At 40.6% G+C, this 14,900-nt stretch overlaps 1 protein-coding gene across 1 annotated transcript in view; it reads left to right on the top strand.

Annotated features, from left to right (window-relative positions):
• The window catches only part of orb2 (cytoplasmic polyadenylation element-binding protein orb2), a 226,868-nt gene extending 223,038 nt beyond the window's left edge, over positions 1-3,830 (top strand). The window contains exons 9-10 of the mRNA XM_080284838.1: positions 502-719; positions 3,779-3,830. Of these exons, the coding sequence (XP_080140964.1) occupies positions 502-719; positions 3,779-3,830 (270 nt within the window). The remainder of the gene's footprint in view (positions 1-501; positions 720-3,778) is intronic.
• The last annotated feature ends 11,070 nt before the right edge of the window (positions 3,831-14,900 follow it).

Genomic DNA, 14,900 nt, shown 5'->3' with positions numbered 1-14,900 from the left:
GTAGAACAGAGCTTATTCAGCAGGAGGGTAGAGAATCCAAATAATTCTTCCCCTCATTATGTGTTTCACTAATGATTATCAAAAATTACGGGTTTGCTCACACCTTTACTGTCTGTGTTTTGTGATAAGGGCTGTAAAGTGTTTCAGTCTGCCTGTGAAGAGTTAGTCTTGTAAAATTCATATACAGTACTGTGTAATACTATTGTATACTTGTAGTCAGCTGTGCCTGTCAGTGTTGTAATGCAGATATATGTAGTCAGCACTTTTAATCTTAAGTAATACTATGTAAGGAAAATACAGTAGGTGGTGCGTGTAATAAAATTGTATGTCATGGGTACATAAATGGCAGGGAAAAGAATATTTCGGTGAAGTTAAGAAAGTTACAAGGAGTAATTTGGGGGGGTGATTGGCTGGTGCAAAAATCTCAGTTTAAATGGAAAAAGTGTTAAGGGGATTAAGATGGAGAGATTGTGATATAAAACATTGTTAATCAATTTTCAGGTTGAAGTGAAACCCTATGTGTTAGACGACCAAATGTGTGATGAGTGCCAGGGTGCTCGGTGCGGGGGTAAGTTTGCACCATTTTTCTGCGCCAATGTGACATGCCTGCAGTACTATTGTGAGCATTGCTGGCAGACCATTCACTCCCGCCCTGGCAGAGAGTTCCACAAGCCACTAGTCAAGGAGGGTGCAGACCGACCCCGTACCGTCCCTTTCAGGTAACTGCATAGAGGAAGTTCTGCGTGGTGCTGGAGAGGGACACTTTCACATGGTGGCATTGACATGAGTGGTTGGCCTTACTGCCCATTTAAACAGACATCCCTCATTCCCTGTCCCCCAAAGGGAGGCAGGTGGACTGCAGAACATCTTGAAATTCCAGTACACTGGGTTCACATCCAAATAAACCTGAGGTCACAACAGCAACAACAGGTTCCATAAATGTTCTTGGGCCAGATTCACAGACTTAATGCTAGAGGGGCACTCAGTGGAATGCATCTCTTCGATAAGGGCAACGTAATTTCCAAACCGTTCATAATGTGTTAGGTTTTCTCATTATGATTAGGGTTTTGCAGTAAGTGTTTTCCGGATCCAGAATATGTAATACGGTCTGGATCAGTCGCATCAGTTGTTCCCTGGGACTTGGGCCATCTACCCACCAGATTTGGTCCAAATCTTTCTCTTAGTTTTTGAGTAATCCTGCTAACAGACAAACAAACGGGGGTGAAAACATACTGTCCTTGTTGGAGAGAATGATCACTTCTTGTCATAACTCCTGACTTGCTTTTGCAGTAGGAACAAGGGATTCTGCAGGCCCCTCTTCTTGTCCTTGCCAAAACTGCTCATAGTTATGATAGGAACTTGATCAAAAGTTTGTATGTAAATCTACATCCTGGACACCAGTACTCAAAAGGGGTAATATAGGAATGGCTGTTAGTGTTTATTTACAGAGAGTGACAAGAGAGACTGGTGGTAGGTGGAGGGGGGGGCCTACCATCCACTCACTTGATGTAGTGCTGCTCTCATGTGACTGCCATTTCCTCCCTTCCTCCCTCTTCTTTCTTTCCTTTATTCTTTCCTCTACCTTCTCCCGATGGGTGACTGTACACTGAGTGACAAGCCAAATGGTTTCCTGTACGCCAGGAAACCATTTACTATGCTGGGTGGCAACCATATAACCAGATTATGGCACGTGGTGGTTTAGCGGGTAATTAAGGCACTCCAGTCAGATTGAGCCGTGCAGGTTTATATCCAAGGGGTGGTTGGGGTTTATTGCTCACAGTATGCCACTCAGGGATGAGTGAGGCTGGTCACTCTCATCTTAAATGTCAGGACCGACTTGCCTAGCCCCGGGCTCCTACGCTCCTTGTCAGGCAACTCGGGATTAGTTGATGATGACGACATGAGAGATGGTGCGGGAAGAGAGATTTGGCATAAAGGATACTAGTGAAATTGTGAGTTGGTCAGTTGAGAGGGTTTGAACCATACTAGAGAGGATGAGAGAACGGGACTGGCATAAGAGCTTCACACGGTGGACATGGAGGGATTAATGCCCAGATGCAGAATGAATATAGATATGCGGTGAGGTCTTGCACAGGGGATTGAGCAAGTCATCATATGTAAGGGGGTTCCCATCATCCAGTCACAAGCAACATCACTGAGTGGAGGCGACAAAATAAATGAGACTTTAATCAGATGGAAGGAGGAAGCTGGTGATAATACAGGCCCAGCTAATAATATTGTTACAGATCAAATGCTTCCTGAATATATACAGTGCAGTGACTTTGAAGCTTAGTTTAATGTTGGTATTGCATGACAGTTTAAGTTACCAGTAACTTAAGAAAGATGTAGTGGTAGGTGGGGGTGCTCAGTATCCACTCACTCAGTGTAGTGCTGCTCTTGAGTGACTTCCCTTTCCTCTCTTCCTTCCTTCCGCTTCTGTCTTTCTTTCCTTCATTCATTCCTCTTCCTTCTGTCTACGGGTGACTCTACACCGAGTGACAAGCCGAATGGCTTGTATACCAGGAAACCATTTACTATGCTGGGTGGTAATCATGTAACCAAATTATGGTGCCTGGTGGTTTAGTGGGTAATTAAGGTGCTTCAGTCGGATTGAGCCTGTGCAGGTACATATCCTAGGGTGGTTAGAGTTTATTGTTCACGTAATGCCACACGGGAATGAGTGAGGCTGGTCACTCATCTTAAAATAATGTCAGGACCAACTTGCCTAGCCCCAGGCTTCTACGCTCCTCATGGGGCAACACAGGATTAGATGATGATGATGATGATAAGAAGGATGTCTCATGCTAAAGGTCTTTCATTTAAATATAACCTCTGTGGTCAAGTCTTCCAGGCTGTTCAAAATAATTTGGAGTTATCAGGAATGAAGCAAGTAAGTGTAAGTTACAGTAGAGGCTGTGCCAGACAGAATTGCACTTCGAATTTGCAGACTTCTCAGTTTAAGTTTGAAGAGACAGTATCATAGTACAGTCCAGTTTCTTGTTACTATATATGATGACTTCTGTACAGTGATGTGTTCATTGTTTTTGGAACCACTCTGTAGTTTTCTTCAGCTATGGAGAGGCCTCTGGCAGTGAAGTGGTTGAGGGATCTTGATCTTCTAGTCAGTTAGGTCTTGCAAAAGCTGAGTGTATTTGGCTGATGGTAGAAAAATCAAATAGTGGATGAAATTAAATCATCATACTGAAGTGTTTCTTATAGAACGTCTGCATCCCTACAGTCCACGATCTTCTGTAACCAACATACAACCACCTCATTGTAGGGACTGGACAGGACAGGGATACCTCATTGGATTGGGACTTATACAACCAGTTAGGTCTGTTGTCCAGATATACTTATGTTCCTCATTTCACATCCTGTCCTGAAATGAGCGTAGTGGACTGCAAGGGAAGAGCAGCTTCAGCTTGCAGTTTGCTGCATTCCTGTTCAGATTGGCCTGAAGCCACAGCAACAGTAACATGAACAAGAGCCACCACTGCAACCTGTTGTTCAATATCACCATGACTAGTACAGAATGCTCTTGTTTTATGTCTGCTTTTCTTACACATACACACCATTAAATCAGAAGTATTTTACAAGAAACTGTCCGTTTTAGTTCTGTTGTTACCTAATAAAACTGATAGTCATTACCACATATTTACAGTACCAGTTGTATGGAAAAATTTGAAATATTTAGAACATTAGTGACATATAACACAGACCAAGTGTAATCCCGATCACTTGTCCATTTGCTGTAGTAATGGATATTTCACGTTGACAGATCCCCATGGAGGTGGCATCGGGAACCCGGCTGGTGCCTCACGAACAAGTAAAGAAGGAGAACTTAGCCCTATGATAAGGACACACACTCCCCCTCCCTCTGCCCCTCCTCCCTCTCCTCCTCTCTGTGCCGGCCAGAGAAAACACAAGATGGGATGAGCAAGAGGCACGCCAAACAAAGCCATCAGAGCTGTTTTGTCAAGATATGTCGGCACTTTCTGCTTTTCCTCTGTATTCTTTTATTCTACTTCCTCGCTTTTCCTCCCATCTCCTCTCTGGTCCCTCACAGAATGCATCATAAATGAATATCTCACATAGAAGATTCTGGAGCCATGGTTTTATAGCATCAAAAGAATAATAACAAACCCGGAGAAAAGCTGGGTTACCCCGGAGGTTTGAGGTATGTGTGTGTGTGTGTGGGTGGGTGAGGTGTGGTGTGGTGTAGTGGTGATTGTCAGCCCTGTGCTTGTCCCCTTCCCCAAAGGCTTAGCTCTGTTTTCTTCCACCAAATGGCCATCAGACAGCATTGCTCACTTGTGATAGGATGATGTTTGTACACCTCTTTTCTAGCTTGGCCAGAGTTTTCTACTTCGCAGTTTTTCAGGCGCCAGCAGAAGCACTTGGGCTGATGATTCATCCATAGTTTATAATCCATTGTAGTGAAACCAGTTTCTGTGTTACAGAAATCTTTGTAGTGTCTTTCACAAGCTTACCCACAGAATGGCTTATTTGTCAACCAGTGAGATATGCTAAAGATTATAGCCAACTTTGTCAGCTCTCCAAAATCAGCTGGTCCCAGCCTTGACCTACTGTTGTCTACAAACAGTTTTTCAAAATTCCCCGTGCAACATGACCCCAAAGATTACTATGGTGCATATGTAAAGCATTATTATTGTACTGTAATAGGACGGTGTTTTATTATTTCTAATATCAATCTAGTTTAAAGCTTCTGCTTCAGTGCTATTTAAATATGTACTGTATATTGATAATTAATAGGAGGTGTTCCCCTAGAGAACAGAGTAGTATTGTACTGGCTCCGAAGACACTATATTGTCCTCCAGTTGTTTGTAGTGACTCAGTGACAGAGTGAGTTGGTCCGGACATAATCTTACCAAAGCTCCTACACTCCCAGTCAAGCCAAGTTTATGTTGTCATGAAAGCTCTTTACAAAGTGTCAGAAAATTGGCTTGAAGGTGACAGTTAATTAGTGCAGTGTGCTTCTCTCTTAAGGGTTGATGTAATGTGTAGCCGGTCATAACTGGCACACCATGGTAGTAAGGATAGGTCAGAATCAGGCAATTCCTATGACTCATACTTATTAAGAGAGGAGCACACTTGACATTGACAATTGATATTCAGAAATGTAAATTCTTAAAATTCTCCTATATGTGTTGATTATTTATTGTGTATTTGTATATCCAAAATTATACTCTTGTATAGACTTACAAATTTTCAGATTGTGAGTTGTATCAGAATTAAGATAAACACACGTAGCTGATCATATTTTAAGAATAATCATACATTCAAAATTGTACATCATAACTGACCACTCACACCATCAGAATGGAACACCAGTCCAAATTACAGCTAGTACGACCCAGTTTTAAAATAAGAAATATATGAGTGTTGAGCGGTAAGGAAACTAGAAGTACTGAGTAGCATCTCCGAGAGATCAAGAGGCTGAGGTTTAATATATCCCTCTTAGTGAACTGTAGGTTTATTGGGCTGTAGAGGGCAAGGCAGTTGAAGCATTGTGGTGTTTGTGTTCAAGCTGCGTCCACGCTCACCCTCTCTCTCTCCTTCCCTTTGTGCAGACATCTTTGCATTCTGGCTGGAAAAGTACACCTGGCTAGAACAGTGTGGCGACATTAAAAGTATAGCCCATTTACTCTGATGACATATTACCCTGAAGTTTGGCCTATGTCTGCTGCCTCTAGACTGTTTTATTCAACTTAGAAAGGACATTTAACAGTGAAAGGTTAGTGAAGGGAGTATCTAACCTGAGCACAAAAGATCTCTCTGAGCTGAATGAAATTGTCTGGTGGTGGACTGCTGGAAAGGAGAAATGCATCATTGTATTAAAAGGGTTAAAGCAACAGCCTATTCCAGTTAATAATTCTGGATTTATAACAGGACACCCAAATGCTCTTTTACCAGTATTTGGAATGTTGAGGCTTTAGAAGCCTCTAATACTGAAATTGGAGATGTTTCCATATTGTTTTGTCTAAGTGTACCAGACTGCCGCCGCCCAAACACCCCCAACCTCATAATTTACCACTGTGGCGGCTGTTGGCTATTCTACTCAACTCTACTTGTCACGTTTCCATTTAATGCCTTCACTCTGGTGACATAATTTCCTTGTTTTCTTGCTATCGAGATGATTTTGTTTAGATTAGGAGAGTTTTTTTAAACATCAGGGGTTCAGTATAGCCTGCATATACCCCTTTAGTTCTAGAAGTCTTTCCTACACTAAAATCATCTGTATAGCAAGAAACAAACTGAAATATACATCCTCAGATTGAAGGGGGTTAATCCCATTCCCTCATACTTCTGTCCTGTACCTTTGCCATATTCTAGCATTTTATCCCTGTCTCACTGGCTATTTCCTTCCCTCATCCACAATATGCCCATGAATTTCCACCCTACCTCTAATTCCTAACACCTACTGACACATATGCCTTTACTTAATTCCCATTTAAATAATCCATGCTCCCATCTCATCCCTTTACATATAACAGTTTATCTCTTAGTCTATAATTTTTCTTGTTAAGGAAATACAAATTTACAAATTTTATAGAAATGGTGTGGGAGCAGTGATGTTACAAAGGTTAATATTAAATAACTAAGATATGAAACTAACCAAAGCCATTGGTTGCACGCTAGGAATTTTTTTAGCCACAGTTTTATGTGCATTAGGGAAGGGAACAGACAAACCTGACCAGGTGGTAGTTAGGCTTGGGTGTCTGGTGTTTTGAGGGGATTAAGAGAAAATAATTGGTAGTAGTAATGATTGGTCGTTTTTCCAGATCCCCGGAAACTCTCCCCTCCCCCCCACTCCCTCCCCCTCTTGCAGGATAGAGTAGCCATCAGCATTGTACGTGTGTGATATGCAGATTTTTGCACTAGGATAATTTTGATCCATATAGAATTTGTATTTTTGCGTGTTTGAATTTTGATACTATCCTTGTTAGTAAGTTTATCATCTAGCTTATGCGGGTGTTTTTGTGACAAGTTAACAGTTCCAGTTTTTTTGTCTTTTGCTGTTACAAGTACTGTGTAAGAAAAATACCTGCAGCTTTTATTGTAGGGATTAAAAAAAGTTTCTAGCTGAAGGGACGACCGGCTGTAGCTCGCGGAGTCATAAAACACAGACGTGTACGCAGTGCACCAGCCGAGTGGAGGATGTAGATATGCCCTCCTCGCCAGGTGTCGCATGGTTAGCCAGTGACTACCCCTTTCCCCCTCCCCTTGTTAAAATTCTACACTAGTTAGTATCAATGCCCCCTGTATTAAAAAGGAGGGGCCCTTTTTTGGTAACTGAGTAGATTATATGTGGAAATTGAATAGCTCTCCCCGAATAACAGAGAGGGCCTTTGATTTTGTGGAAATTAAAAGGCCCTTTTGTAACAGAGGGCCCTTCTTGGAAAGCAAAAATAGTACCCTGTTTTGAATAAGAGAATGGCTCCTTCTTGAAACAGATGGGCCCTTCTTCAGTTATAAGACTGTCCTACCTGGGTAAGGAAAGGGCACTTCAGGAAAACGGGTGGGTTCTTCAGGGAAAATTGAAGGATCAATACAGACCACAGGAGGGCCCTGTACATGAAGTGGGAGGGGGCCTCCTATTATCTGAGAAAACTGCATGTTGGTTGATATTTATAGCATGGCGTTTTTCAATTCCCCGTCGGGTTAACTGGCTTGCCATATAGACTTGATCTCCATATATATATAAATATCTATATAGATAACATTATTTTCTTTTCTAATAAGTAACCAAAGACGAGGTAGCACACAACATTGGCCGAGTGTGGAGGCAACATATCCTGACCCATGTTTTTTTTTCTTAATTTTTTTTTTCTAAACAGTGAGATCCTGTGGGCATCCATAAACCTCCCCCGAGAGCATCTTGACTGTTTAAACGCTGTGTGGCAGTTTTTTTAATAATTTTTTTTCTTTTTCATTTTTCTGTTTTGTGCCCTGGGGCTGCCTGGGTCACTCTGTACATAGATGTCATCCCCATTCATATCCATTTTTGACCTGCCATGATCGCATTGTGTCACTAGTGAGTGTAGAGTTTTCCAGTATTTTTATTAAATGAGAGTTTAATTTGCAGAGATGCTGGTAATAGGCAGTTATATTTTTGTTGGAACATTTCTTTGTGTATCTTTTCTTAATGGAAATGCATGACTTTTTATATTACTGAACTGTTGTCTTTTTACAGGCTATTAATTGATGGATGTACAGTATATAGCCAAGGTGAACCTTTTGATATTTGTACATACTATTTTTTTACCTACCGGTGTAAGGGTGCGACTCCCCTGCTCAAGGTGACGAGGGGGTGAGGGTGCATGGGGGAGGGGTGATGCCCACAGTGCTCTCAGGCCACAGCAATAGTGGGGTCGGATGGCATGTCCATTTCTATTTTAGAAAAATGTGAAAACATTAAAAAAATTTTTACACACTTTTTCTAGAGGTTTGACTTGGGGACTTTCTGAAAACTTTATATACTATTGCTTTCTCACTATAAATATGAATAGTAAATATGAATGCATTCATAAGCTTTTTCATCTGTGAGTGATATGCTAAACTCAGAATTAGGTAGGAATAATGTATAACACATGTACTGTACTTTAAACTTTTCTGTAAAACTGAAATAGAACTGGGTTAGGTTAGACAATCAGAATCTGCAGGGTTTCTTGCCCTCCCTTAGTTTGTTATGGAAGAGATGGCTGTTGGCAACCAGAACACAGCCCATATTCTCAGCTAAGGAGTTTCTAGCACCTCTTGTGAAGTGATTTATTTTACATATTGCACTCTAACTATTCTCTTGTGTGATATTTATGTTTTATTGATAAAAAGTTGCATAAGTAACAACATGGGATTACAGAAGCACTGTGTGCAGAAATAAACTGCTAAGGACTGTTCTCTTGTCTGATATTTATGTCTGTTTAATATATGGATAATGATTAGGTTAATAGCATACATGGGATTACTAATGCACCATATGCAGAAATAAACTGTTAAGTAAGAGGTGGTAGGGAGTGTCCTTAGAATATGAGACTATGGGCCTATGCAGTGGCTGTGTGGTCCCAGCTTGGCTCTCTCATCACACTGGGGTTCGTCTTCCCATGGCTTAGTACATGCATTCTAGTTTTACTCAGACTTGGCTTAAAATTGCCATCTTTATCTCGAGTGCTGAGTAATAATAATAAATTAGCATTAGAATATGATGGTAATCATGAAGTGCATTGGAATGGTAAAGCCATAATTCAGTGTTATCCTACTTTGCTACTGATCTGTGTAAAATAGACTGCATAAAGATGAAAATCTGGGTCAAGGTAAAAAAAAAAAAAAAAAAAAAAAAAAAAAAAAGTAGAACACTTTTTTCATTCCATTTTATTTCTGCATGTGGTATGTTAAAATTCTCTGCAGTGATATTATTACAGATGATGTTAACATTAAATAGATATTAAAGACATACAAGAGAAAACAGAGGTGTAATGTGCAAAATTCATCACAGTACGAAGAGATGTTAGAGACCTGAGCTGACGAGGTTACTGGCTTGGGACTGGTGTGCCCGCGGTGTTGACTACAGGCTCGGTGAGACTGGCAGTATTGGTGACAGTTGTTTATGTATACATGTAGTCTCCATGGAGGTATCTAGTCAGCGTTGTTGGTGTCATTACCAAACTATACTCTGTCCACTTTAACTTGGTGTGAAAATGCCATCTCCATCTTGAATGCTGAGCTGTAACAAGACTAACACTAGAATATAGTGTTAGTCACAAAAATTCATTAAGGAAAGGATGTAGAGCCATAGTATCGTCATAAACTACCACCGAGCTACGGGAGACAAGCTGTAAATTGATGAAAGTCTCTGCCAGGTTAAGGTGAACAAACTATAGTTGTTCAGCAGTGGAGGGTGCTCGGAGCCATGACCGCCCTCGGAGCTCCCTTCCTCACCCCTAGAGGACGCACTCCACGCAATCAGGCTGCTACAGTTTCCTGCAGCTTCGTCCCCACAGCTTGGTGACTCTATCACAGATTCACCTCAACCTCGATAATTTAGGAACCAGTTGCATGTTTAGACCTGTATACCACTGTTGTGCTTCACTGTAAATTTTCCCAAGGTAATGAAGTAACCAACAATTTATATTTTGGTCATGATGGGTTCTCTGTTTGAAATTATTCAACCAGTGTCCAAGCTTCCTTTGGGTATCCCGGATTCAGCTTGACGTGGTTTAGAGTTCTGTAATGAAATAAAAGAGGCGAATACACAGATAATTGCTAGCAGTCATTGTTAATGCTTGTCAGTGATATAAGTAGAGATCTGGTGAGCCAATGCTTTTACAAGTACAACAGTTGATTACACTTTTAATTAAACTTCCGGTGATGTGGAAATGATACATTTAGTATGTTGACACTGTGTGTTACAGTAAGGTTATGAAATTTCTCATTGGTGTCTAAAGGATGATTGATATTCCCAGTTGGTATCAGAGCCTTTGATTTTGGAATTTCTTAAAATGTACAAGAGCTCAGCCATCTCTTCCCCAGGATTGTTTACTTTTACACCCCACCTCCAATTCCTTCCTGATTGTATTTCTTTGATTTAGTTGCATTAATCCCCTGAATCTGGGAAATGTCTGGTGTAGTTCAATTTTGCTGTTACTGGGCAGTTTTAAGCAGCTTAGGAAAAGCCTTTCATACTAATGGGGTTTATTTAATCTAACCTTATCCCTCAGTTTTGAAGAGTCTATCCAGAGCTGAATAAAATCTTCAGAGAATGGCAAGAATATAATGAAAAACTTCCCAGGTTCTGTGGGTTTGAGTTTTAGTGCTATTTCGCATCCAACCTCTTTCTCCAAGCCTGTACATGAGTGGTCAGTCAAGCTGCTGTTTTTAGCTTCCATAATGCTAGGTAGTGACCCGCATCTTACTGGACTGACCCCCTCTTATAGTCTCGTGTAGCCGTTGTATTTACTAGGCAGGCACTGTGGAATGCCCTCATCTTGAAAGCACTGTTTGTTTTTATATTGTCCTAGTTTATCGTGTTTTAAATTTTATTGCGTGTTTTTTCCCCTGCTTTGACCCAGTGTTGCAATATCTGTGCAATTGGCCATGCTCCTGGTGCTGATTTCAGTCAATTTCCTTTTTTTTTAGTCTTATGATTAGCGGCAGCAGAATGCATGATGTTGGGCCTCTGGGACTTCCGTAGGATACTAAGAAGAGGGTAGCTAGTGGTTGAGACTGCCATGTCAGTGTGTTAGTCAGAGTGAATGTGGCTGGTGGTAGTTAGAGCCTTGTATATATAAGTCCATAGGTGGGTTTTGTATTGTTTATTGTTTGAGTAGTATTATGAAGAGTATTTGCTTCTGATTATGAAAAATTGTATTAATGGAAGTTGCACTTGTGAAGTGAAATTTGTTTTGATTTTTGTTGCTTTCTATTGGACAAGCTTATTATACTTGGCTTTATCATTGGTTATGGTGTGTGAGGATAGTTTTCCCCTTGAGGCCCATATTGCCCTCCTGCCGCATCTTCTGTAGCCTGTCCTGCATCAGCTTTAACCTTTAGCATCTCATAGAGTATGTTATGTCTAGTTTTTATCATTGCTTTTCCTTTTTTTGATAATATATATAAATGTTGGCATATTTTTGTGCATTTTATTAGCAGATTATTTTTCTTGGTCTCCATTTTTTTTTTTTTTTTTTTTTTTTTTTTTTTTTTTTTTAAATAAGTCTATTTATTGCCACCACCGTGGCGTTTAGTTAAGGCGGTGTGATATAGTGTACATGCCGTCTGTGTGAACGTTTGACAGCCCCAGGATGAGAGTAGCATGTTATAGGATTTATTAGGAAGTCGTCCGGTGGTACCAAAAATATAAAAAAATATGTATAGGTTCTGGTAAATGCTTGGTACTTTTGACACCAGCAGGCGAAACATTGACAGAGTAAATGTTTATACCTGAAACACAAGATCACTAGTAGTAGTGAACTATATCTGTATTAATAATGTTTTATTCTGACATCATACAGTACTTTATCACTAATTGTATTGCAGTATAAACACTTATGTTTGTTTTTTAGAGATACACTATATACTGTATACAGTATATATATATACTGTATATATATATATATATATATATATATATATATATATATATATATATATATACACAGTATATATATAAAATATACACACACACATCTCATTCTCTAACACTGGCCACTAATTAGTCGAGGATGAGAGAACCGGTGGGCACGAGTGTGAGGGCGAACGAGTGCATGAGTGAGTGCAGGTGTACTCAGGAGTGAGGAACCGTGCAGCAGTGTACAGTTAGTGTCGAGATCCTAGTTTATGCCGTGTTGCTGGTGTTTCCTCGTTTAATACTAAGCATAACTAGTGCCTGCCTATTAACGGTGTTTGGGTGAGAAGTCCCGCTTGTTGGCCACACACACTCGCATGCACACTCCCCCCTCTCTCTACCTATGTAAAATAAAAACAGCTTTATTACCTGTAAGATTGTTTTCATACAGAGTTTAACCTGGGACCTGCGAGTGGGCAGGGTAGGTGGGTGTAGGGGTGGGGGAGTGTGTGAGGTATGCGTGGCTGCGGAAGCCCTGTTGTAACAAAGGGTCATATTCTCGTTGGTTAAATAGGCTCCCTAGCACCTCTTCCTTATTTTTTTTTTTTTTTTTCCCCATGCTTATGGCACATTAATAATCTTCAGTGTTCGTTATTTATGCAAACTGTCTCTGTTGAAGAGATATCAGTAGCATATAAGATGATACTGTGGTGTAATATTCAAGATTAATCACTAAGAAAGTGGTGCTAGGAAGCCCTCTGAGCAGACGAGCATACGATCCAAACTCTGTGTGATAAAGAGAGCACTCACCTACCCTTGTCTAGGTCCTGTTTCCCTGTATGTGATTGTTAAAGTAGTCATGTTTTATACTTGTTTTTGCTTTGATAGATATTTTTTTAATTTTTCTAATTTATACTTAGTGTTATCTCATAACCAAAGTTGTTGTGTATGTTTTGCCACTTTTGTAATAGTGTTGATGAGGATAATACATAACTTAGCTGATGATCACTGAGGGTTGACAGCTTACACAACTCACTAGTCTTGTAGGGAATGGGAACTTTAGCATCATTGTCATTTTTAGTGTGTGTGTGTGAGTGAGGTGTGAGGCAGAGGGCGGGAGTCGCCGTGTAGGTCCCGCCTCGCACTCCAGCACCTGCAGAAACATTGGGATCCTCTTGTATAACTCCCTGCCGCTCAGTCCTCACCTTGATGAAGAGACACTAAGCAAGGTATAGCTACATGAAGCATTGTGCTGGTCGATGTGAAAAACAGAGAAAGCAGTTGTGAGGTACTTACCTTGAGGAACAAATGCCAGGCAAGTAAATGTAGCTAAATTATCAAGCTTTAGTGTATATGTATTGAAACCCACGTGTATGGGGAATCTTTCTTGCTTATATTGTAACAGAAGTCACTCTTCAAAATTTGTAAAGGAGTGCTTTGTCATGCTTACTATTGCCAGTTTCAGAATGCATGTGCATTACAGTATCTCTAGGTTGTTAAAGTTGTAGAGCAGGCATTACTTCCTTGAGGATTATTATAGGATGAGGCAGTGAGTGACTGGCTGGTAAGAGTTAAACAGGTGTCACCCATTGTATATGAGGAATGCCAGGCCTGCAGCTGTGCTCTCATGGTTTTACAATTTAACATCGTTTTTCTGCTTTTTATGATATAGTAGAGATTTTTGCTAATCTCCTTTTTGTACTAGTGTGTACAATGTAGAGTACAGATGGTGGTGGCAGTGCCCCCACACGGTGGATGCAAGTGCCCGCAACCTCTAAATTGTGTGATATCCAACACACCCTCAGTGAGCCCCACACGCACCAGGCTCACACATTGGTCATTTTTATATTATTATTATCACTTATTTGATAACACATTAGTAGTAAGACAGGCAATTTTTATTGTCTGCACTGAAATTAAAATTGTTATAACTTTTTATAGAATTTCATCAAATCTGATGTCACCTCTTAAGCAACAAGTTGTTATATGCTCAGGTACAAGAATGGTGTAAATCTTTGCAACATTTGCAAAATGTAAAACAAAAATTTATAATATGCTGTATACTCCCTGGAAAAGACTTGTGTAATATCAAAATTGGATGTTTTATGTTGCCATGCATGTATAAAGGAGGAGGCAGTGTTTGTTGTTTAATGATAGAAATATTGTAAATTATTTTTGTTTGGGATTATTTTTGTGCATTGAACACTAGAACTCTAGTTGAGGGGAGCGCAACCCTCAGCGCCCAGCAGCCCAGGCCCGCGACAACTAAGAAATGACTGTGTATATGAGTCACTAATATATAAATACTTGAAAATGTAAATATTGTGGGTCTTGGGGCGGGTGTCGGGGGTGGCGGCCTCCGGTGATGTCAGTGGTAGGTGGAAGCTGGCGAGAGACATGGTGGAGCATCCCAATAGTACACGATGATTGCTAGCATTACCATTACTAGCGTTATTACTATCGTAGCTGCTGCTGCTGCTAGTGTGCCCACCCTAGCCGCCCTCCCGGCCTGCCAGGTGAGGGCACCCACACGAGTATTTCATCCACAAAGTTTTATAATAATGTTTCAATGTTCATAGCTGACTGTCTTTCATTTTTTAATTTTAAATATTAGATATTAACTCATGAATGGATTTTACCATACTTATCATTGGGACTCATCTATTGTACTGTGCCTATATATATTACTGAGCGTATAGCGGCACATTGTGGCCGCACTGTCCTGGCCGCCCGGGGGCACTGCAGGGCTTGCTTACCTCTTGTTCTAACCCTTATGCCTTTCCAATATCAGTTTTTCTCTGGACCTACACCATCTTTT

This window comes from Coenobita brevimanus, chromosome 103 (assembly GCF_032717465.1).
Source record: "Coenobita brevimanus isolate Jiangsu-jjx chromosome 103, ASM3271746v2, whole genome shotgun sequence".
Taxonomy (NCBI): Eukaryota; Metazoa; Arthropoda; class Malacostraca; order Decapoda; family Coenobitidae; genus Coenobita; species Coenobita brevimanus.
This window is presented reverse-complemented; position numbering and strand designations above follow the sequence as displayed.